General features: G+C 41.8%; 1 protein-coding gene across 1 annotated transcript in view; it reads left to right on the top strand.

Annotated features, from left to right (window-relative positions):
* GALNT2 (polypeptide N-acetylgalactosaminyltransferase 2) overlaps positions 1–24,004 on the top strand; it is a 111,298-nt gene extending 87,294 nt beyond the window's left edge. Inside the window, exons 10-16 of the mRNA XM_075267778.1 lie at positions 595–698; positions 4,565–4,691; positions 8,206–8,298; positions 11,218–11,301; positions 16,846–16,972; positions 18,993–19,112; positions 23,420–24,004. Of these exons, the coding sequence (XP_075123879.1) occupies positions 595–698; positions 4,565–4,691; positions 8,206–8,298; positions 11,218–11,301; positions 16,846–16,972; positions 18,993–19,112; positions 23,420–23,575 (811 nt within the window). The 3' untranslated portion in view covers positions 23,576–24,004. The remainder of the gene's footprint in view (positions 1–594; positions 699–4,564; positions 4,692–8,205; positions 8,299–11,217; positions 11,302–16,845; positions 16,973–18,992; positions 19,113–23,419) is intronic.
* The last annotated feature ends 311 nt before the right edge of the window (positions 24,005–24,315 follow it).

The following is a 24,315-nucleotide window of genomic DNA, read 5'->3' as shown; positions in this document are numbered from 1 at the left end:
TTTAACTATGGCAGCCACCCGGGAGTCGGGCGGCCCCCATAGCTGCCGGGTGTCTACTGTGTTTACTGTGTTTATATACAGTAGACATCCAGCGCTAATGCCCCCGTTCGATGCCCGCACCGATCGTGGGCATTAACCCCCTTCGGCACCTCAGTCAAAGCTGATCAAGGCTCCATTTTCCCTGTGATCGCCAGCACCTAGTACATTGCACAGAACAATTAATGGTAGCATCATGAAGAACAAATTGTCTTGCAAACATTAAGACCTCATATGCCGCTGAGAGTGGGAAAAATGAAAAAGTTATGGGGTTCGGAAGTAGGGCAGTCAAAAATCAAAATATGCCCTCGGCGGGTCCCCAAGCAGAATCCCCGAATGGAATACCGGACACAGATGTGAACCAGGCCGTGTGTGGATGGATATATATATATATATATATATATATATATATATATATATATATATATATATATATATATATATATATATACTTTTGTACATTTGGAGAAAAACAACTTTGAAGTTGTTTTGTATTATTGTTTCTTCTGTACTTAGACTGGTCTGAATTGTTATAAAGTCTTATGCTGTTCGTTGTAGAACGCCAATGATTGCTGGAGGGCTGTTTGTTATGGACAAATCCTACTTTGAAGAACTAGGGAAATATGATATGATGATGGATGTTTGGGGTGGAGAAAATTTAGGTATGTATAAATTGTGCTTTACCTCTTCTATACAACTTTGTGAGATTTCTGCCTGTAGATCCGCAATCTGCCTGTATATTGCACAACTTTCTGCTAGGGAAAACAGCTGAATATTTCATTTCTCTGCATGCTCTGACCTTATCATCAGAATTACTGTTTTGAGAAACTTATTCATTCTGATTACAAAATATATTAGGAGTTATTTAAAAGGATTTTGTGCAATTCCATAAGTTGTTAAAGGGCTATTCATATTTAAAGATTTTTCACCTTGTCCAGCTTGTAACATCCTTCAATAAGTGGCACTCCTCTGCAATGTAGCTGGAATTTTCATCTCTAGCTGCTACAGTTCCTAAATAAAAACTGCCCTTTATTTCAGCATAAAATATGTTCATTAGGCTGTCTACTCTCAGATGTCTGCCCCAGCTTCTGACCCTACCTGACTGTCTCATTAGCATATTGAGTGCTGAAATTAACCGAATGTAGTTTGCACGGCATTGTGACGCTTGCACCTCTGCGTCACAACACCGTATCACTCCTGAGACCATGATTGGTCCCTGTCAGTTAGGAGGGCTGGAAGAGACTTGAAAAGAACAAGGAGTCAGCTGGAGCCCAGGAGAGGGTAAGTAACAATATTTGTTTGATAACCTCCCCTTGGCCTCATAGACCCCAGAGTCTGTTTCTGGTTCAAACGTGTTCCGTCCAAGTGAAGCTCCAGGTAGAAACCACACATTTTTAGAGGTTTGCCAAACACATATTCTCCTCCTGTAAACTCCCGTTTCCTTCAACAGTATCAGCAGTTCCTGAAACCGTTGATTATGAGGTTGGATTATAATGGGTGCCTCGAGCTACAACACGTTCTGCTGTTTAAAAAGGGGTGAGGCCTAATTGACCGATCATTAATAGTAATCGAGGTGAAATGCCAATAGCATTTTGATTTTTATTTCGCTCATAATTAGAGATGAGCGAGTAGTACTCGATCGAGTAGGTATTCTAAATACTCGTACTCAATCGAGTACCACTCGCTATTCGAATGTAAAAGTTCGATGCAGAACCAGCATTGATTGGCCGAATGCTATACAGTCAGCCAATCAACGCTGGTTCTTCTACCTTTAGAAGTCTTCTCCGTGCAGCTTCTCCGCGGCGTCTTCCGGCTCTTCATTCACTCTGCCAGGCATCGGGCCCGGGCAGAGCCGACTGCGCATGTCCGCTTGTAGTGCGGGCATGCACAGTCGGCTCTGCCCAGGCCTGATGCCTGGCAGAGTGAATTCAGAGCCGGAAGATGCCGCGGGGACGCTGCAAGAAGACTTCTCGGAGGATCCAGCCCAACCCTCACTCGTGGACTTGGTAAGTATAAATTGATTGAATGTTGCCTACCCCTGAAATGAGCATTTTCCCCGCATAGACTATAATAGGGTTCGATATTCAATTCGAGTAGTCGAATATTGAGGGGCTACTCAAAACAAATATCGAACCTCGAACATTTTACTGTTCGCTCATCTCTAATCATAATCACACAGCCATAAAAGTGGTGAATATGTTTCTACTGTGGGGATGAAGGCTGTATATCATTATTCTGTATACATTGTACACGCCATTTCAACATTTTTTTGTTTGTTATATTTCATTTCTTCTGTAACTGTAGCTTCAGTTAGAGAGGAATACAGCCTCCTCACACATACTTCAGTTCTGACAGCTAGACTGTCAGCAGCGCCCTTCTGACAGTGGGGAAGATTGGTGTCAAATAGGTCTTTCTGAAATGTTATTTATGGGTCATTCCATATCAAGTGAACCAAAAATGAATATTTTTTTTTTTTTTACCTAGCGTCTTTAGATTTTTTTTTTTTTTATTTTTTTTTTTTTATGAAGTACAACTTAAGTTAATTACAGATTAAAAGTTTAGAATTTTTTTCTTCATCCGTTAATTTTTTTACAGACTTCTAAGTTTCAAAAAAGCGCAAATTTTGGCCTGGTATGGCTTTACATTTTTTATCATAATGTCGGGCTAGAATTAAGATAAAGAGGTGGGAGAGGCATAATTTTTCTTAGAATGGTACCGGCTTTCATTTGATATGTCACAAGACTATGTTTCTTTATATTTTGTTATGGAGAAATCAATTCAAAATTTCGGAGCGCAATTGTGAAAAAACTTATGTTTTAAGATTGTGGAAAAAATGCATGTGTATTACTTGTGTTCTTGGTTATACTTGTACAGGGTTTCAACTTGGGACCAAATTGGGATCTATTTTTTTTTATTTTTAAGCCTTGAATCATCTGATTTTATGTTTGTGTGAACTTGTTTAGCATTTTCAACCTGAATGCATTGAACAAACCAAAAGAAAAAAGCTGATCATATCCTCAAGTACAGTCTCATCCTAATTATATGTAACAAGATTAAAAGAACCAATATTTGTAACACCTATTTCTACATGTAACATTTTTTTTTCTTATTATATCACTAAACATGTAATTTATTAAGAAGAAGAATAGTCCAGTAGTTACATCCTCATTCTATAAAATATTAACTAATCAAACAATTAAAAGGACATTTTTAAACTACTGGCCCTTTATCATCAATTTGTCCCTTCTAGTGAGTGAAATGTAATCTTGTCCATAAGCGCTTACTAGCAATGTGTCACAGAGCATGTCCGGCCTGTCATGGTGTTTGGCTCCACCTGAGTTAAAGGGATTCAATCATTAAAATGACTTTTTTTTTTTTCTCCCTAAGGGGGCCTTCACACGGAGTTTACGCTCTGCTCATTTTAAACGTAAACTCGTTCAGAGTGAGCGGCGTAAAAAACAGATCCCATTGACTTCAATGGGTGCCGGCATACGCGCGCTACCCATTGAAGTAAATGGGATGCTTTTTTACCTATTGCTTTCAATGTGATACACGCGTATGCCGGCACCCATTCAAGTCAATGGGATCTCTTTTTTATGCTGCTCACTCTGAACGAGTTTACGTTCAGAATGAGCGGAGCGTAAACTCTGTGTGAAGGCTCCCTAACACGTAGAAATAGCCTTAAGACAAGCTATTCTCCTACCTTTAGATGTCTTCACCGTAAAGCCATTCGATAGAAATCCCGGTCGTCTTCTGTATGCAAATGAGTTATGGAGAATGCAAATGGACCAGCTAGTGTCCGTTGCTAAAATCTTGTACGGACAATAACCATGGACACTGCTGAGTGGACACCAACGTTAATGTGAACACCCCCTAAGCTGTAGCATAATAAAATAATACAGTAATATCTAAAAATCCTGGATTATTTAGTAAATATAGACCCCACACTTTTAGACCACAGGCCGAACAGATCTGAATTCAAGATTTTTGAATTAACACTGTAATAGTTATATTTTAAAATATGATCCCAACTTGAATTTTGGTACAGATGCAGCTCGGAGCATAGCAGGCACATGTGCATTTTTGGAAATTTTTAAATTAAACGTTTTTTCGCAAATGCGTTTTAAAATTTTGCGTTTGCATGGATAAAATATTAACAAAGACACTCTTGTGACATATCTGGTGAAAGCCTGGACAGTTCTGAGTAGAATGGTGTTTATTTTGTTTCTCTATCTTTTTTCTAGCCTGAGTTATGAGGAGAAATGTAAAGGCAGGCAACACAGAAAATCGAACTTTGAAAATCAATTAAAAATAAAAAATTCTAGAATTTTTTTCTTCACATTTTGCATTCTCTGACACACTATTACCAAATAACAAAATCTCAAAAGAATTAAAAATATAGAGATAAAAATCATTGGTTCACTTGACATGGAATGACCCTTATACAGACTGAAATCTCTACATTAATTAAGCCTAAATTGGGATTGAATTTATTCTCACCCATAGCTTGTTTTTATCTCAATGTTAGAGATTTCGTTCCGTGTTTGGCAATGTGGTGGAAGTCTGGAAATAATCCCATGCAGTAGGGTAGGCCATGTGTTTCGCAAACAACATCCATACACATTTCCTGGTGGAAGTGGAACAGTGTTTGCCAGGTAAGAAGCCTTCTGAGTTGAAGTGTAACTAAACTTTCTAACAAGTTTTGATTTCTGGCAGTATTCCTGTCATTAATAAATTTTGGATCAATTTGGTAAAATCCTGCATTTTTTTCACTCTTTCCCTTGTTTCTGTATTAAGGCATTAAGGGATTTTCCTTCCTCTCATTGAATGTGTCAGGGTCTGGGGTTGTTAAGTGGGGTGGCATAGACACAAAAGTCCAGTTTCTTTAGTCCAAAACAAAGGTATTTTCTCTCAAAAAAGGTAGTGCAGCAACAAAAGGAAACAATACAAAAATAAATACCTGCCCGGCTAGGCTCTAACTAAACATAGAATAGGTTACCTCACCTAGAATAACAGAAATCCAAAAGCCAGTAGAATCATTCAGGACACAGCTCCAAAAATATGACCTCTCTGTCAGCTCTCTAGCCAAGCTCTGCCCAAAGTCTGCTGCTGGAGCTGGCTTCTTAAGCTCCCTTGATGAGCAGACTCTCTGCAGCTGAGTCGCTGCCGGAACATCCCCAAAGTGTGGACTGGAGGGGGGTGGAATGACAGGTCCCACTACCAACCTACCTGACATTCCTAAAAATCCAGCCCAATACTGAGCATTTACCAAAATGCCCAGACGAAAGTTGTCTGCAGAGAACAAACATTCCTGGAGTTTTGTCATCTCACCCACCTTAGTAGTCTGGGTGAGATGTACACCCCCTCCATTACCTGACCAGCCATAGGCTTACAAGCTCTATAATATATAATATATATGATATAAAAATCTTAGTCCAGACTGTGGAAGCAGCACAGCAGCCTTATTGTCACATGAAAGAAGTAAGTTTATACGTTTTATAATGTCTGTGATATAACGGTTTTAAGTGACCATCCCCCACAATCATTTTCTCCACTACACTGCCCTGTACTCCTGTTCACAGCAACATTCAGTAAGGGGCAGGAACAGCTTTCAATATAGAAACATAGGAAAGAGTGAAAAAAAAAAATCAGGATTTCACAGAAATAATCCAAAATGTATTAGTAAAGTATATTACAAAACTTATCACTGACACAAATACTGCCAGAATTCCCATCCTCTTTTCCATCTTCGTTTCTTTGTCTTTTATATCTCACTGGCCACTTTTCCTCCCTTCCCACTCTCTCTTCATTTTCTTTAATCATTGTTTGTTTCTTTCTGATTGTGGTCGCCATGGGTTCCCTTTTGGTGGCTCTGGTCTGTATTGTTTGTATTTATGGTCTGTTATGATTTATGTTTAATCTTGAAAATTCAATAAAATATTGAAAAAAAAACATACTGCCAGAAAATCAAACCTTGTCTGAAAGTTTAGTTACACTTTTTAATTTCAGAAACTGTTGTAGAAATCAGTTTTACTAGAATAACAGCAATTTCTTGAATTATTCTGTGTATGAAGAGAATAGCCTATTTTTTACATTACAAATTTGAGTATGCCAATTAGCTGCAGAAACAACTGTTTACTCATACCTACTGTAGAATACAAAGTAATTAACCCCTGCCCACAACACATACTTAATAGTACTAATAGTACATCATGAAATGGGATAACTTTCCGACATGCTATTACATCATTGTAATGACTTCAGCTCAGGAGCTGGTTGAATGTCAGCTGCAAGAATCCACTAACACCTGTGGCGTTTTATGAAGTGTTTCCTCTTTAGCATGTTTGGGAGGTGTCAATCTCCCAAAATGGCAATTCTCCGTATAAAATGATTTAAAATAAAATAAAAATTTAGGAATACATATTTGGTACTGTAATGTTTGTCACAATCTGTCCAAAAAAAACCTAAACCTGTCTAGTGAATGTCACAAACATTTATTGTAACAATTTTTTGTCATTACACTTTACTAAGGGTCCCTTTACACGGAGTATACGCTCACTGATTCTGAACATGTAACACGTTCCGAATCTGTGGCGTTTAAAACAGATCCCATTGCTTTCTATGGGAGCCGACATACGTGCGCTCCCCATAGAAATGAATGGGCTGCTTTTTTCCCCTATTGCTTTCTATGTGATACACGCGAGTGTCGCCAGGATATCTGAGTAGTCTGATGCAGACAGGTGTCTCGTTGGCAGCCACGTAAACCAGCGCACCGCTCAACCACGAGTGTTCGATGAACAGTAACGTCACCTCCGCAGAGTCGTACAAGGCTCTCGACTGTCTACTGTGGGTCAAATTGCCGCCAATTTGAATGTGGGGCACCAGGACCCCATTTACACCAGGAATGTACGCCGAGGACTGCACCGCATAGGCTTCAACAGTCGATGCCCAACTCGTGTCCACTCGAAGACTATCATGGTCTCGCAACCATCATCATTGGACCATAGAACAGTGGTGGCATGTGGCATGGTCTAATGAATCATGGTTCTAGTTGTACAGAGCCGATGGGCGTGTGGCATATATGCCCCATGAAGCCATGGATCCTGCATGCCAACACAGACATGTTCAGGCGGGAGGTGGCTCCGTCATGGTTTGAGCCGAGTTCACATGGTTGCGATTGGGCCCCATTGTCCGGGTGCAGGGATCAATTACCGTTGCTCGATACATGCAACTTATGGCAGACCATCTGCACCTAATTCTGGTGTTGGAGCTGCCTGATGGGGATGCTGTGTACCAACAGGACACTGCAACATGTCGTCGCTCGTTGATGAACACACCAGTGACCTCACAACCCTCGATTGGCCTGCACACTCGCCCGACCTCAACCCCACAGAGCATTTATGGGATGCTGTGGATACCAGTGTCTGCTCCATGGACCCAGCACCAACTATCTAGGGCCTATTGTGGACTGCAGTGAAGACTGCGTGGATCAATATCTCTCCAGAGCTCTTTCAACACCTCGTGGAGTCCATGCCTCGTCGCCTTGCTGCAGTTATCAGGGCTCGCGGAGGGGCGACCTGCTATTAACGGCGCATCCAGTACCTTCCCATGACTTTTGGTCAATCAGTGTATTATAGTAGTGTTTCCCGAACTGTTCAGACTCTCTACACCCCAGATGCTCCCCAGTGGCCCATGCACAGAGTATAATGGTTCCTAGTTGCCCTTTCTGCACACTATAATGATCCCTTGTGTGTTCCACCCAGTTGCATCAATTTTTTAAAAATAATTTATATGCAGCTTCATGCGGCAGGTCTGTACTGAGCTGCAAGCATCACTAGAAGATGTAGAGATTGGAGCCCACTGCTTTCTCCTCTACCATGTCTTTCAGTTAAAGTGCTGCATGTGTTTGCAGCAGCCACAAGTAGACGCCACAAAGTCAATGACCCCACCCAAACTGCCTCCCCATGATATGCCTTTGCTAGGTACACTACAGGGTATTTTATTTTATTTTTTGTCTTCTAGTAAGAACATTTTTATGTTGATGAATTAGGGTGAATAACTATGACAAAGAGGTGGCATTGCATTCAGCTCTACTTGAAGCTCTACTTCATATCAACTGAAATATCTTTACTTCTTAAAAGAACTAACATTAATGTTTTTCTGATAAAGGAACACGAGGAGAGCTGCTGAGGTGTGGATGGATGAATACAAGAATTTTTACTATGCAGCTGTGCCTTCTGCCAGAAATGTACCATATGGAAAGTAAGTTCCATATATGGAAATTCAACCTGTATTCCATAGCTTTTTAGCCCCTTCTGATTAACCCCTTTACTTGTACTACTTAGTGAATTATATATTCTTGTCTGTATTTCTTTCAGATATTGAATTATATTTTCTGTGGGGATGCCATCTTGCTCTGAACTTCTACTCTGTTCTGTTAGCAGCCATTTAGTGATATTCTTTACAGCAGTTTCATGGTCATGGGCATCAATAGACTAAAGATGAGTCATTGAGGTCTATGGTAAAGTTTTCTAGATCTGCTTTGTGCAGCCAGGGGAAGTAGATAATCTGTGACTTAAACACGGTTGTCAGTAGTGGATGCCAGTAGTAGTAGTAGATGGTAGTGGTAGTAGTAGATGGGCCAATGGTGTCACCTACAGAGTCTGTTACCTTCTATTGTAATAGTGTCTATGATGTAAATGAGTTAACTGCAATAGAGTGGCAGGAATATTTTATATAATCACCGTATTTTTCGGACTATAAGACGCACCTAGGTTTTAGAGAAGGAAAATAGGGGAAAAAAATTTTGAAGCAAAAACTGGTAAAAATATTTAATATATGGGAGTTGTAGTTTTGCAACAGCTGCAAGGCCACATTGACAGGTGACCCTGCAGCTGTACGGGGATGCATAGAGCGTTTTTTTTGCGGGGCCAGCTGTACTTTTTAGTTATACCATTTTGGGGGATATCTATTGCTTAGATCACCTTGTATTGAAAAAAAAAAAGAGGAGGTGATTTAGAACTTTTATTTATTTCATATTTTTAAAGCTTTTTTTTTTTTTTTTTACTATTTTATTCCCCCCCCGGGGGCTTGAACCTGCGGTCACTTGATCGCAAGTCCCATAGACGGCAATACAACTGTATTGCCGTCTATGGGACATTCTGTGTATTAGTATTACGGCTGGTCATAGACCCAGCCGCAATACTAATATATAGCAGTGACAGGCCCGGGAGCTTCATTAGGCTCCCGGCTGTCACCCGAACAGGTCGGCTCCTGTGATATCGCCGCGCAGGAGCCGGCCTGCAACTTTACAGGTACGGGGCCGGTGGGGACCGGCCCCGGGGGAGAAGGGGCCGCTGATACTGACCCGGCATCCGCTGTACTAGAGAGGCAGACGCCGGGGCCTGAGACATCGCTACGATCCTCTCCCCTGCATGAAGCCAGCGGCGGGGGCACGGAGGAGCCCCTGCCGCTGCTGGCTTCATGCGGGGCAGAGGAGCGCAGCGATGTCGCACCTGTAATGGCGTCTATCACTTACCGGCTTCCGCCTCTCTATTACAGCGGATGCCAGGCGCCACCTTCAGACTATAAGACGCACTCTTCTTTTCCCCAAAAATTTTGGGGAAAAAAAGTGCGTCTTATAGTCCGAAAAATATGGTGTGTATATATATATATATATATATATATATATATATATATATATATATTTATTGTGAGGAAGGTAGCTCGGTAGAAATAGTGGTGCAAACCCAACCAGTCAGAGACACGGACACAAATCTTGCAGCAAGGCAGTTTATTTAAAGAGGACCTTTCACCACTTTTGGGCACATGCAGTGTTATATACTGCCAGAAAGCCGACAGTGCGCTGAATTCGGCTTTCCCGATCTGTGCCCGGTGTAAAGAGCTTACGGTGCCGGTACCGTAGTGCTCTATGGTCAGAAGGGCGTTTCTGACCATTAGCCAGAGACGTCCTTCTGCCTTGCGGCGCCTATCGCGCTGTACTGTGGAGCGGGGAGGAACTCCCCCCTCCCGCTCCTGATAATACTCGTCTATGGACGAGCTGTGTGAGCAGAGGGAGGGGGGCGTTCCTCCCCGCTCCACAGCACAGCGCGATAGGCGCCGCGAGGCAGAAGGACGTTCCTGGCTAATGGTCAGAAACGCCCTTCTGACCATAGAAGAGCTACGGTACCGGACCGTAAGCTCTTCACACCGGGCACAGATCGGGAAAGCCGACAGTGTGCTGAACTCAGCGCACTGTCAGCTTTCCGGCAGTATATAAAACTGCCTGTGCCCAAAAGTGGTGAAAGGTCCTCTTTAAGTAAAACAGCAAAATATATAAACCTTTACCTCAGGCACAAAAATGAGCAACATAAAATACAGCCTTAACTGCAGGCAAAATAATGATAAACAAAATCCTGCTCGTCTGAGCGCTAGCTAAATAGAAAATACTAACTGTATGTGTGGCTTACTATCAGCCACACAAATCAATCAAAAAAACACCATACCATACCACAAAGTTCTCAGTGTCAGGACAGACCCAGGCCCTTCCTCTCTTCCCAGGATCTGCCCTGAAGTGCAGGCCCTGCACCCTTTTATGGGCCAGTAACAAGCCTTAGGACTCATAAGTCAAGAATCTTGGGCTGATATAGCGGGACTCCAGCACTTTGCCTGTGACCTTCTCACATATATATATATATATATATATATATATATATATATATATATATATATATATATATATATATAATTTCCTATATTTCCCTTATAGACAGAGTTGGAGAATGTTTTTACCAATGATGTTTCATTCATTTTTGTCATTTTCTACATTTTCTATGAAAAGATATAACGCTGCAACAGTTTGATCTATAGTAGAAGTTTGGGATAACTCTGCTACATCTGTCTCTGTGTGTGTGTGTGTGTGTGTGTGTGTGTGTGTGTGTGTGAGAGAGAGAGAGTGTGAGTGAATATATTTTTATAGTAAAGGGAACCTGTGAGGTTGATTTTCTACAATAAACCATGTGTAGGATGAAGTAAAGACCTTAGTGCTCATGTGTAATCTGTCTTGCAGTAAAGTGAATTTATTAAAGGGGTATAACCATTTCTATCCTGATGGCTCTTGTAAATTGTAAATTCCTTAAAGAATGCATTCTTTTACTGAGCGTTTCTTTTTCTTGTCTCCAGTATTCAAAGTCGCGTAGAGTTGAAAAAAAAACTGGGCTGCAAACCTTTCAAGTGGTATTTGGAAAATGTTTATCCTGAGCTAAGGTCGGTATGTGTATAGAAATGTGTGTATGTATATATAATGTAATACAATATTTTTTTTATACATGCGTTTTAGACAGGTGTGGAAAAATGCTGCAAAGTAAGAATGCATTCAAAAATAGTTCTGTTAATAGTTTATTTTTGACAACCAACAAAATGCTAAGTGAATCAACAAAAGAGAAATCAAGACCTAAAATCTATATTTGGTGTGGCAACCCTTTTCCTTCAAAAACTGTGTGCAAGTTTAACTAGAAGAATTGATACTGCTTTGCATTTTGGAAATCTAACTGTAGAGCTTCTATGGATGTAGGCTTGCTGAAATCATGGTCTTTTCATGTAATCCCAGTCAAACTCAATGCTGAGATCACAGTTCAGTGGGGGCAGTATCATGAAAGACTCCATCTTCTTTATGCTGTAGATGGTTCTTAATGACATTGGCTGTATGTTTGGGGTCGCTGTCCTGCTACAGAATACAGTTAGAGTCAAGCAGATGCCTACCTAAAGGTTTTGCATGATGAAGGATCTAGCTTTTTGACCACAATTCTTCCATGAAGACCACTTCTGGCCTCACTTACCTCAGTAACAGATGGATGTACCTGGGTCCCAGTTGTTTCTGCCAGTTTTAAACCGATGACACTGATGGAAATGTCCCAGTTTCAAGGGGAAGCAAGCATGATGTGTCATTCATCTGCTCCATTTTTTCTTTGCCGGCCACTGCTCCAATGGTCCACTGGGGTGCTTGTTTCTTGGTGCTTCTTTATCTTCAAACCCAGTCGTTTTCAAAATCTTTGCCTGAGAGAGACCTTACTGATTTACTGATGTAGAGTTGCTACCACATGTCTTGTTGTGCTCAGTCTTCCCATGGTGTATGATCTATGACATGTTATTCTCCTCCACACCCTCACCCCACCATTGTAGCAGAGTTTGGCTGTTCCTCACCTAGTTTTCTGCCTTCTACAGTTAATGTTTCAATCTACACATCGCATTGCAAAAACCTTGACTTTGTGCAAGTGTAGCTAGAAGATTTGATAATGTTTTAACCCCTTTCTGACATTCGGTTTACTATTACAATGGATGCCAGGTCTTTAAAGATGATGGCCTCTCATCAGAGCAACCCCATAGCTTCAAGGTCTGTGATGTATTGTACAGTGGTCAGAGGTCACACAGTGGTGGCTGTATCATCCAGGATTCCTTGTTCTTTATGCTGGAGATAGTTCCTAATGACATTGGCTGTATGTTTGGGGTCACTGTCTTGCTTCTTTGCAAGCCCCCCAAATTAAAATTTTGGCCCACCTACCCCTATTACTAATCAGGCTGTGCAGAGCCGCCCTGCATCCTTGACTACTAAAGGTTTCCAGAGCCTGTCTTTGCATAGACCAGCCTAAATAGTTATGTAGCGATCTCCCATAGACTGCAATGCAGTTATCAGTGGCATAAATACTGGGGTAGCTGTGGTAGCCCGAGACATTAGCGAACCCGGCGGGCACTTGATGTTTGTTTTTTGTTCTGTTTTTAATAGGTCATTACCTGCTGGAGTAACCCCAGCAGGTAATGGACCTGATTTACTTCCTGATCTCCGCTCCTGCTCACGGCTGCCTGCACTTCCACTTGTGCATAAGTGGAGGCAGTCGTGAGCAGGAGCGGGGATCGGTAAGTGAGGCCGCGGGCTCGCAAACCCCAACAAACACTGTCATTATACTCTGGGGTCTTTTCAGACCCCAGAGTATAATGACCGGCGAACATGGGGAAGTGAGGGAATGCGTCATGATGCCGGCCTATCTCACCTGATGTCTAGTCCAACAAGAGGGCCAAAATTAGTGGGGAGTGTGCCAGGGACAGGTAAATAACAGTTTTTTTGGGGTTTTTTTTGTTTGTCACCTCCCCTGGGCTTTCGATCATTACCCTCTGGGATCTTAAAAGACCCCGGACTATAATAATTGTTCATGGTTGGTCCACTATGGGCATAATGTGTGCAGGGTCCTCTGTGGGGCATATTAGTGCGAGCAGGGGCCTCTATGGGGCATATTAGTGCGTGCAGGGACCACTCTGGGGCATAATGCTGTGTGTGCAGGGGCAATGGTGGGGCATTATAGTGTGTGTGTGTGTGTGTGTAAATGGGGTGTTTTACTATATGGGGGTCAGGAAAGGGGTGCTATGCCATGGGGGGGTGGCCCAAATCAAAAGCTTGCTGGGGGGCCCAGTCTTTGTTAGTTACGCCACTGAAGTTTGATTGGATGTTGCTTAGATTACAATATAAGAATTGCAGGTCCATGTCCAATATTTTTCGGACTATAAGACGCACTTTTTTGGGAGGAAAATGGGGGTGCGTCTTATAGTCCGAATGCAGTGGCTGTGCGTCTGTGTCCCGTCTGTGCGAAGCAGAGAAAGGCTACAGATAGAGGGGTACAGGCGGCGCAGGCAAGTTAGAAGAAAGCCTGCGGCGCCTGGACTTGTTTGTCATGCCCCTACACTGAAGCTCCTTCCTGACATCTGCCGTTTCATTACAGTAGATGTCTGGTCTTAAAGATGGCAGCCGCTGATAAGAGCTCAGAAATCCCGGAGCTCTCACCTCCCCTATCTGAGAAGCTCCACTACTTAAAAGACCCAAACAGCTCAGAGCTGCTCCCAGCCCCTCCCTCCCCCCTGAGAGCAGGCAGCTACATCACTTGACAAATGAGCAGGTAATCCCAAGAGCCATAGAAACGGAGTGTAAACAATGAAGTGAATAAATTAAGATAGCGGCCAAACAAAGCAATGCATTTAGGAATGTCTTCTCCTTGCTGTCGTTCGTTAGATATCCCGGTTTTCCTCGGTATGCAAATGAGTTCTCTCATAGCAGTGGGGGCGGTCCCCAATGCTGCGAGAGAAATCTCCAGCGACGCCTCTATCTTCTTCTAGGCATGCGCCGTCGGCTCTTCCTATGGCCACAAGAAAATGGCCGCTTACACAGTAATCTGTGTAAGTGGCCATTTTCTTGTGGTCATGGGCATGCACAGTCTGCTCAGCCTGAGGCCCGATGGCAGAGCCAACTGTGCATGCCTAGAAGATTGAAACCCAGGACAGAAGAAGACACAGGGAGAGGGCATCGCTGGAGATTTTTCTCGCAGCATTGGGGACGCTCTTAGTGCTGTTTGAGCGCTGTGGACAGCCCTCAGTGCTGCGAGACAACTAATTTGCATAACAAAGAGAACCTCGGTTTTCTACTGAACAGCGGCGCGGAGAAGAATAGACTTTCTTAAAACTATTCCTGCATGTTAGTTAGAAAAAAAAAAAGGGAATCCAGTGATAGGATCCCTTTAACATGTAAAAAAAAAAAAAAAAAAAAAAAAAAAAAAAAAAACCTGTTTATTTGGTAGCCCTGGAATCATATTGACAAACGAATACAAGTGACAAGTGTCGTTTTGGCTGCACAGTGAAAGTCTTAAAAACAAAGCCTGTAATAAAGTCTCTCGATCACTGTTTTTCTCCAGTTCTACTCCATTCTAGTTTTTTTCTGACTTCTAAGTACATTGTGCGGAATATTAGATGGTGCCATTTACGATTGTTAATGGTACCAAAGTACAATTTGTTATACAAACATTAAGCCCCTGTATGTCTCTGTGGACAGAAAAATATATTAAAATATATAAAAAGCTGCGGAATATGTTGATGCTATATAAATAAAGTTTATTATTACTATTATTAAATAGTAATGGGGGTTAAGGGGGTTTTGAAGGCAAAATAAAAAAAATTGCTGCACTTTACGTTATTGGTAAACTTTGATCAATATTTTTTGCATTTATTTCTGGAAATTTGGTGGAAATATATAAAAAAAAAAAAATTACAATTTTTAAAATGTGAAATGCCCTGCTCTTCAGACAGGAAGTTATATCAAGACCGTTTTAACACATTAATGGGCCCTGTGCAAAGGTTTCATAAGTGGCTCCCCTATCTCCACCAATTAGACAAACTTATACCATTATTATTCCACTAAATTATAATGCCACCTCTGTGGATCCTACGTAGTGTATTGCCTCCTTAGTGTCCCAATACAATATAATACCCTCGGTATAATTTCCTCCTTAGGGGGCGTTCACACTACCGTCTGTGTCCGACATGTTTTTCTGTCCGCTTGAAAAGTCGGACATCTTTACATGCGGACAGTGAAGGAAGGGCACGGAGTGCAAAAGAACGCACCCGATGTCCATTTAAATAAATGACAGGTGTCACGGACACAGCTAGTATCCGCTCCTAATGTCTGTGCCAGATTTTGAGCGGACACTACCTGTCGGGACACAGACGGTAGTGTGAACGCTCCTTTACAAGTCTTTACAAATTCCTTTTAAAGAAGTTGTTTTGAGACACAGGTATAATGGATACTGATGACCTATCCATAGGATCAGTTGGGTCCAACATCTGGACTCTGCACTGATCAGCTTTTTCAGTTCTGCTCCTATTTCAATGGGACCAGAGCTGCAGTTCTCAAGAACCACATCTACTGCTGGTTAGTGTAGGTTCCTGGAGTAGAACCCCAACTGATCTAATAAAGATGGTCCATCATGTGGAGAGGTCACCAGTATCCTTTTTGCCTGGATCTCGGACAACCCCTTTAGTCTTAGGAATGGTTTAGGGTAAATCGATATATGGACATTGTGTACACTGTAAAGTTGCAGAATCAATATCATTGTCACTAAATTGGTGCAGCCAATTATTGTGAGAGGCCCTATAGAGCAATCATAAACGTTTTGTAAGAATCTTGACAATAAAGGTTATACATTGAGAGATTTCAATTCCTAACCATCCCTGGATTCCCAGATAGTTAAATGAAGATACCAACTGCAAATTACAGTTCTCAGGGAAGGACAAATTATTCAGTGTGGACAAAGGTAGAACAACAGATTTTGACTAGTTTAAGGTCATCTGCGAAAAGTGCAACTTATTAAATACTGATCACTATATCTGAAGCCTTCTTCTGCAAGTGATGTCCTGAGTGCAGCAGCAAGGGGCTCAGTTGTCACCGCAGATAGCAGCGATAACACTTATCCAGGCTGTATCCTTATATGTAAAGGGAAAACAAAAGGCCATTAGCTCTTAATCTAGCCATAATAGAATGATAAAGCAATGCTGTCTTTCAGCTCTTATCATAGGTTCACATCTGTGCCTGTATCTCTGTTTTTTGGGTCCACCAGTGGACCCAAACAATAGAGAGCCGGACTGCTAAAAAGTGGACCCCGTGAACCTCATAGACTATAATAGGGTTTGTCAGATGTACACTGTTTTTATACTGCAATTGGTAGAGAGAAATGTCTTCCGTGCAGGACATTTCTCTTTGCCTGTTACTGGTGGTCTCCGGTACAGATGTGAACGTAGCCTTTACTTGCATCTTTGTCTTTGGAGCACAGGCTACAAGCTGAAGGCAGGCCATGAGGAAGCTTGTGCTAATTGGTCCTTGTGCTGAGATTGTGGTAGCGTTTGGTACTTAATGCAATTCTCTTATATTGAGGCTTCAGTAGATTCTTGTTTGTTTAGACATGTACTAATAAGCTCCTGACATGCATTCTGTTCTAGAGTTCCTGACCATCAAGATATCGCATTTGGAGCTTTGCAGCAAGGTACAAACTGCCTTGATACACTTGGCCATTTTGCAGATGGAGTTGTTGGTGTTTATGAATGCCATAATGCTGGAGGCAACCAAGTGAGTATAAAATGGCAAATAGCTTAATATTTTGCATTCACTTCAAAATACAAGGTACAAGCGTCAAATTCTGCATGCACTCTCTTTCAATATTTCAATATGAAACCATTTAATAAATTCCCACTTCAAGAGGACCTTTCATGTCCTCAGAAATATGTGGTGCTATATACTGCTAGAAAGCTGACTATGCACTGAATTCAGCGCACTGCCAGCTTTCCCGGTATGTGCTTGTGATATTGGTGCCATTAGTTTTGTTATCTCTCCACTGTTAGAAAGGCGGGCCTTACAGCCTAGTGTAAGGGACGAAAAATTGTAACAAGTCATCAGAAAGTTGACTAAATATAATACTGTTTAAAGACAACACTTAAAGTACATCCCCCTGATAGTACAAGGGGGGAGGGGGTAGCATGGACTTCTTTCCATGTTATCCCCTCTCCTATCAACCAGAGAGCATACTGTACTTTTCCTCTGTGATTGTGATATATATATATTAGATAATGTAATACCCCTCTGAGCCTAATCACAGGGGTATTCTTATTTAATACCCCTCTGAACATAACCAAGAAGCTTTTTGACACTGTGAACCAGATGTTTACCACTGTCGAGGTCGCAGCGCCAGAAGAGTTACACCAAACACACAACACCTACACACTCATCAATAAACTTAACATTTTTCCACTGTCCATGTCCTGTCCATTCCTGATCCTTATAGAGTAAAATATACCGACTATATCCGTTACACGCTAAAACAGCATTAATGATTATTACTAGATATGAACGTATAAAAAATTTCTGACGGACGGAAAGTTCCATCAGTCACATAACACATTGTCACCCAATGAATGTCACCATGTAAAATCCCAGATTTTGGCAGATTTCAGATGGGTATAATAGCAGGTGGTGATGAAAGGGGTGGGGCACTCATGAAACCTTTGCACTGGGCCCACCAATGTGTTAGAACAGCCCTGCTGCACTTACTAGACTCCTATAGTCTGTGCTGTAGTCTTCGCAGCTGCAACGGAGAGCCATGATTATTGCACAGGATATATACAAATCCCCATACAAAGGAAAGGCTAAACATATAAGCACAGCTGTGCCACCTTTGCCTAACACAGTACGAATAGAACATATTTATTGCTCCTATTAAATACCCACATGACAATATTTGGTGGTGTGGTAAACCAGAATTAATCCAAGACTTAAATTTTTTGACTCTCCTACATTGGTATGTTAGACATGTCTATCTATCAACAAGCTATGCATTCCAGAGACCTTTTCTCCTATGGTGAAGCTAATATGGTGCCTGTGTCATCATCATACTTACCTTTTCTCTAGATCACTCTTTTTTGCTTGCATCAGTTTGCACATTCGCATTTATGTGTGGCAAACTAATCTTCTAAGTGCCAATAGGCTTCCTAATGCAAATGCCAGGGGAATTAGACACTGAATACATGTGGAGGAGGCCGCTACTATGCATGCCTCCAGATTAATCGCAACTGCACATATCTGGGAACTTATGGGTTGGCAAAGGGGAGATTAATGCATATGCCTGTGAATCCGTGAATTATAATCCACCTTTTTTAGCCACATTAATTGCATATTTAAAAGTAGGACAACGGTAGAACTGAAGTACAATTTAATAGATACTGAATCAAAAGCAACAGATATGAGGGTGGTTAATTTAGCCAGTAGTGTTTTGTGAACTGCACAAGAACTATGACTGCAAAAGTGGTTATCCTTTACACCCACTTGCTATATACATAGTTGGCCTCCATTGGCCATTATGTAGTTTATTCTCCTGTATATTTTTATACACTGGAAGTTAATGGCCAACATATGCCACTGTATGTTTGTACTGTAACACATATTCAAAACTTCTGTAGGAATAGCAGTTTAATTCTGATTTCAACTTCTGATATGGACACAAACAGAAATGTGAACAGAATCCAAGGCAAAATTGGTCTAGGAAGAATATAGTATGATACATATATATAATTTTAATTTTTCCTTTTAATTTCAGGAATGGGCGTTAACAAAGGACAAATCGGTCAAACACATGGATCTTTGCCTTACTGTTGTGGAAAGAGCCCCAGGTTCACTTATAAAACTTCAGGGATGCAGAGAAAATGACAGTAGACAAGTAAGAGCCCAATATTTGTACAAAAGATTTATTTCTGAAAACACAAGTGTGCCTACAGAGTAAAAACCTATACAGAATGCTTAGGCTGTGTTCACATGGAGTAATTTGCCACGGATTTTGCCCCCGGAATACGGCTTCCATTGTTTTCAATAGGAGGCGGGGATTGCAGCAAGACACGGAAACAAAGAAGAGTCTTGCTTGATCTTGCCTCAGAGTCTGTGGCTCAGGACTCCCTACAGATTAGGCCCATTCATCTGCGTCTAATTGGCAGCGGGATCCCACGACTGAATGCTAATGCACGGCATCCTGTTGCGGCTAGACCATGGCGAAAATGCTGGTGGCAGAAAATGAAGAGGAATTCCTCTTCACTTTCCGCCGTGAGAACATAACCTTAATTTGATATGTAGGCAATATTTGGTTTCCACAGCTAAATTGATACTAGATCAGGTGTTTTGGCTCTTAGGTTTTTGATATTGATTATCTTCCTTAGAATAAGTAATCAATATCAGTTTGGTAGGGGCAGACACTTGACACTTTCACTGATCATCTGTTCCCAGCTGCCTACAACTCTAGGACTACAGTCTAGGGAATTTACTAACCCATCCAGTAGGAATATCCTTTAGAAAGGCTATTCTTCTCCTACCTTTAGATGTCTTCTCCATGCCACCGTTCCGTAGATATCCCAGTTTTCATCGGTGTTCAAATGAGTTTTCTTGCAGCACTGGGGGCGGTTCCCAGCACTCACAGTACACTCGTGTAAGCGGTCACAAGAAAATGACCACGGGCATGCAGAGCTGACTGCGCATGCTTCCCATTTAAAGCCAGAAGAAGCCACCAGAAGAACACGACGCGGAGAGGGCATTCCAGAGGAAGAAGAGGCAGTCGCTGGAGAGTTCTCTCGCAGCACTGAGAACCGCCCCCAGTGCTGCGAGAGAACTCCTTTGCATACTGAAGAAAACCAGGATTTCTACCGAACAGCGGCGCGGAGAACACATCTAAATGTAGGAGAAGAATAGCCTTTCTTAAGGCTATTCCTGTGTGTTAGCGAGAAAAAAATGCAGTTTTAATGATAGAATTCCTTTAATAATTCAGATGCATCTTGCACAAGCCAGAGAATTAAGAATAGTATATGAAACTCCAGTCTAATAAAACTCCCGTATTGTAGAATGAAACAGAAGGCTGTATACGCAGTTGTGAAAAATAAAGGGAACACTCAAATAACACATCCTAGATCTGAATGAATGAAACATTCTCATTCAAAGTTGAATGTGATGACAACAAAATCACACAAAAATCATCAATGGAAATCAAATTTATTAACCAATGGAGGCCTGGATTTGGAGTCTCCCCCAGAATTAAAGTGGAAAAACACACTACAGGCTTATCCAACTTTGATGTAATGTCCTTAAGGCTTAGTAGAGGCTTAGTAGAGTGTGAGGCCTCCACATGCCAGTATGCCCTCCCTACAATGCCTGGGCATGCTCCTGATGAGGTTGTGGATGGTCTCCTGAGGGATCTCCTCCCAGACCTAGACTAAAGCATCTGACAACTCCTGGACAGTCTGTGGTGCAACGTGACGTTGGTAGATTGAGCACATCTGGCACATCATGTCTCGCTCCATCAGATTCAGGTCTGGGGAATGGGTGGGCCAGTCCATAGCTTCAGTGCCTTCATCTTGCAGAAACTGCTGACACACTCCAGCCACATGAGGCCTGGCATTGTGCTGCATTAGGAGGAAACCAGGGCCATCCATACCAGCATATGGTCTCACAAGGGGTCTGAGGATCTCATCTTGGTACCTAATGGCAATCAGGCTACCTCTGGCGAGCACATGGAGGGCTGTGTGGCCCTCAAAGAAATGCAACCCCACACCACACTGACCCCAACCCTCACTGACCCACTGCCAAACCAGTAATGCTAAAGGATGTTGCAGACAGCAGACCACTCTCTACGGTGTCTCCAGACTCTGTCACGTGCTCAGTGTGAACTTGCTTTCACCAGTGAAGAGCACAGGGCGCCAGTAACGAAGTTGCCAATCCTGGTGTTCTGTGGAAAATGCCAAGCGTCCTGCACGGTGTTGGGCTGTGAGCACAACCCCCATCTGTGGATGTGGGGTACTCGTATTATCCTCATAGAGTCGATTTCTAAGCATTTGTGCAGACACATGCACATTTGTGGTCAGCTGGGGGTCATATTGCAGGGCTCTGGCAGTTCTCCTCCTGTTCCTCTTTGCACAAAAGCAGAGGTTGCAGTTCTGCTGCTGGTTTGTTACCCTCCTATGGCCCCCTCCACATCTCCTGGTGTACTGGCCTGTCTCCTTGTAGCGCCTCCAGCCTCTGGACACTATACTGACAGACACAGCAAACCTTCTTGCCACAGCTGGCATTGATGTGCCATCCTGGATGAGCTGCACTACCTGAGCCACTTATGTGGGTTGTAGAGTCCATCTCATGCTACCACGAATGTGAAAGCACAATCAACATTCAAAAGTGACCAAAACATCAGCCAGACAGTATTGGTACTGAGATGTGGTCTGTGGTCCCCAACTGCAGAACCGTCCTGTGTCTCGATAATTGCCAATAATTTCCATCTGTTGTCTATTCCATTTGCACAATGCCATGTGAAATTGATTGTCAATTCGTGTTTAGAGTTAAATTGTGTTGCTTAAGTGTTCCCTTTATTTTTTCTTGAGCAGTGTACACACGCCAGCCATGCACATGAGATTTTTCAGTGGAACAATGACAATTCAGTTTATTTGAAAGGATCTGCTGTTAATTTTATGAGTACCAAAGACATTAGATTCTCTGCAGATTTCACCAACTTTACCTGGCTCTGCCAAAGGATCTACAGATAAATTTCTTGTGTATGACTAAAGATGAGCGAACACTAAAGTGTCCGAGGTTCGAAATCCGATTCGAACAGCCGCACACTGTTCGACTGTTCGAACGGATTTCGAACCTCATTATAGTCTATGGGGGAAAATGCTCGTTTCAGGGGTAGACAACATTCGATAAAATCATACTTACCAAGTCCACGAGTGACGGTCGGGCTGGATTCCCCTTGAAGTCTTCTCCCGGCGCAGGGTCCCCACGTCCTCTTCCGGGTGGAATTCACTCTGCCTAGGCCGGATGCCTAGGCAGAGTGAATTCCACCCAGAAGAAGACGCGGGGATGTATAGCATTCTGCCAAGCAACGCTGGTTCTGCATCGAACCTTAAACTTCAAACAGCTAGTAGTGTTCGATCGAGTACGAGTATTTCGAACACACAACTAAGTATAGGGCAAACAAATGGCAGAGCCACAAGAATGAAACACTATGCTAAAAAAGCGCACTGCCACCAAAATGTTTTTAGCAAAAATATCTATCAAACTTTATTTAAATACACGTAAAACATATGTAAAGAACAAAATAACAAATGGGGTGGTACAACCATACAAACAATGGAGGCCCAATTTGAGTAACAGCATATATAGGCAAATGTCAAACACTCTCATTGTAAGCATGTAGGGATATATATAATATCCATAATTACTTAGTGCATATACACCGAAAAATAACATAGTATAAGATAATTACCTATGAGGGGACCTCCATGTAATAAACGCGCCCCGACGTGCGTTTCGCCACTAACTGGCTTCGTCAGGGGGAAGAAACGTCATGTGGCTGTGCATGTTCAAAAAAATATATATATAGGGTCAGAGCATAATTAGGGATCCATAAGTATTCGAGTATTTCGAACACCTACTCGATCGAACACTACTCGCTCATCTCTATGTATGACCTGTTTGAGATCCTTTCAACAATTATAGGTTTTTCTATTCTATTTAGTGTACAAATTCTTGCAAAATCTCCAATAAAGGCTAAGTTCACATCTGTGCTGGGTTCTTTTTTTGGGTATAAAAATTGCTGACCTCATTATAGTTTATGAGGACCGCCAGTGTTCACGGGTAACCACTGTTTTAGCGGTCCAGCTCTTTGTCATTCGGGTCTGCTGTGGGAGTCGAATGAGAGAGACCTGTGCATAGATGTGAAATTATTCTTAATAAAACTACTCATTGGAAACAACATGTGTTATGAAAACTTTTACCAGTTCGTCTAAACAGATTATCCATTTCACTTTATTTTTTCAACTCTAGTGGCAAACCTCAGGTAAATGTTAGTTTTAAATTTTGAAAGTCCTCATGTACTCATCAAAAACAATGAATCTGTGCCCTAGACCCTCTCTAAAGCATACAAAATGTGTAGTCCTTTATGGGTGAAGTTACTTGTAGTAGTTTCTTACACTTTTTATGTTTGTTTTGTTTTAGAAATGGGAGCAAATTGAAAACAACTCTAAATTGAGGCACGTTGGAAGCAACTTTTGCCTGGACAGTCGGAATGCCAAAAATGGTGGTCTAACAGTAGAGGCTTGCAGTCCTTCTTTATCGCAGCAATGGAAATTTTCACTCAATCTACAACAGTAGAAGTCTTAAGTCTTGGGCTAAAGGGTGGGGGTGGGGGGGGAGACCATCATTTCATGGACATCGATTATGAATGCTTTGCAGATGTATATGGTAAACATTCTGCTGATTTATATACCTCAGTATTCCATCTGGACTTGGAGTTCAGACGTACAATGGATATGAGAGATAGCTGTTGAGAAAAGAAAACCAGGGCCTTCTACAATTCTGTGATCTTGGTATGAAAAGTATTTAAATATTGCACATAGGCCTAGGTTCTCCAAGAAGAAAAAAATGCAAAACTGCCTACTTTGAAACATGCAGGAATGGAGGTATACACTTGAAAAGATAAATGGCGTTGGGACATCATAACTTGCCGTGTGTGTGAAATAACCTGGACACAGGTCGCTTGTATTGCCCCATTTCTATATTTCAATGCAAAATATGTAAAAATGTATGTGCAATGTTTGTTTCTTTTGATCTGAGTGGGGTACCTCAACTTGAACAAGAACCAGTACAAGACAGAAGCAGTGCAACAGTTTTTTTGGAAGGTGCGGTAAATGTTTGCAGATTTGAACATCTGAAACACTTTTACATTGTAGAAGTCATTTTATTTTCTTGAAATAATATCTAAAGTATAGAGTTGCTGCTGGAAGATGTTTTGTATTTATTTGAGCTTTGACTGTATGTGCTTTCAGTTATGTTGAGGTAAGGTAATTTTTTTTTTGTTTTTAAAAGCATTAATCATCATCCATCATCCAAAC

The sequence above is a fragment of the Leptodactylus fuscus genome, chromosome 3 (assembly GCF_031893055.1).
Source record: "Leptodactylus fuscus isolate aLepFus1 chromosome 3, aLepFus1.hap2, whole genome shotgun sequence".
Lineage (NCBI taxonomy): Eukaryota > Metazoa > Chordata > Amphibia > Anura > Leptodactylidae > Leptodactylus > Leptodactylus fuscus.
Note: the sequence above shows the minus strand (reverse complement) of the source record. Positions and strands in the feature narration are given on the sequence as shown.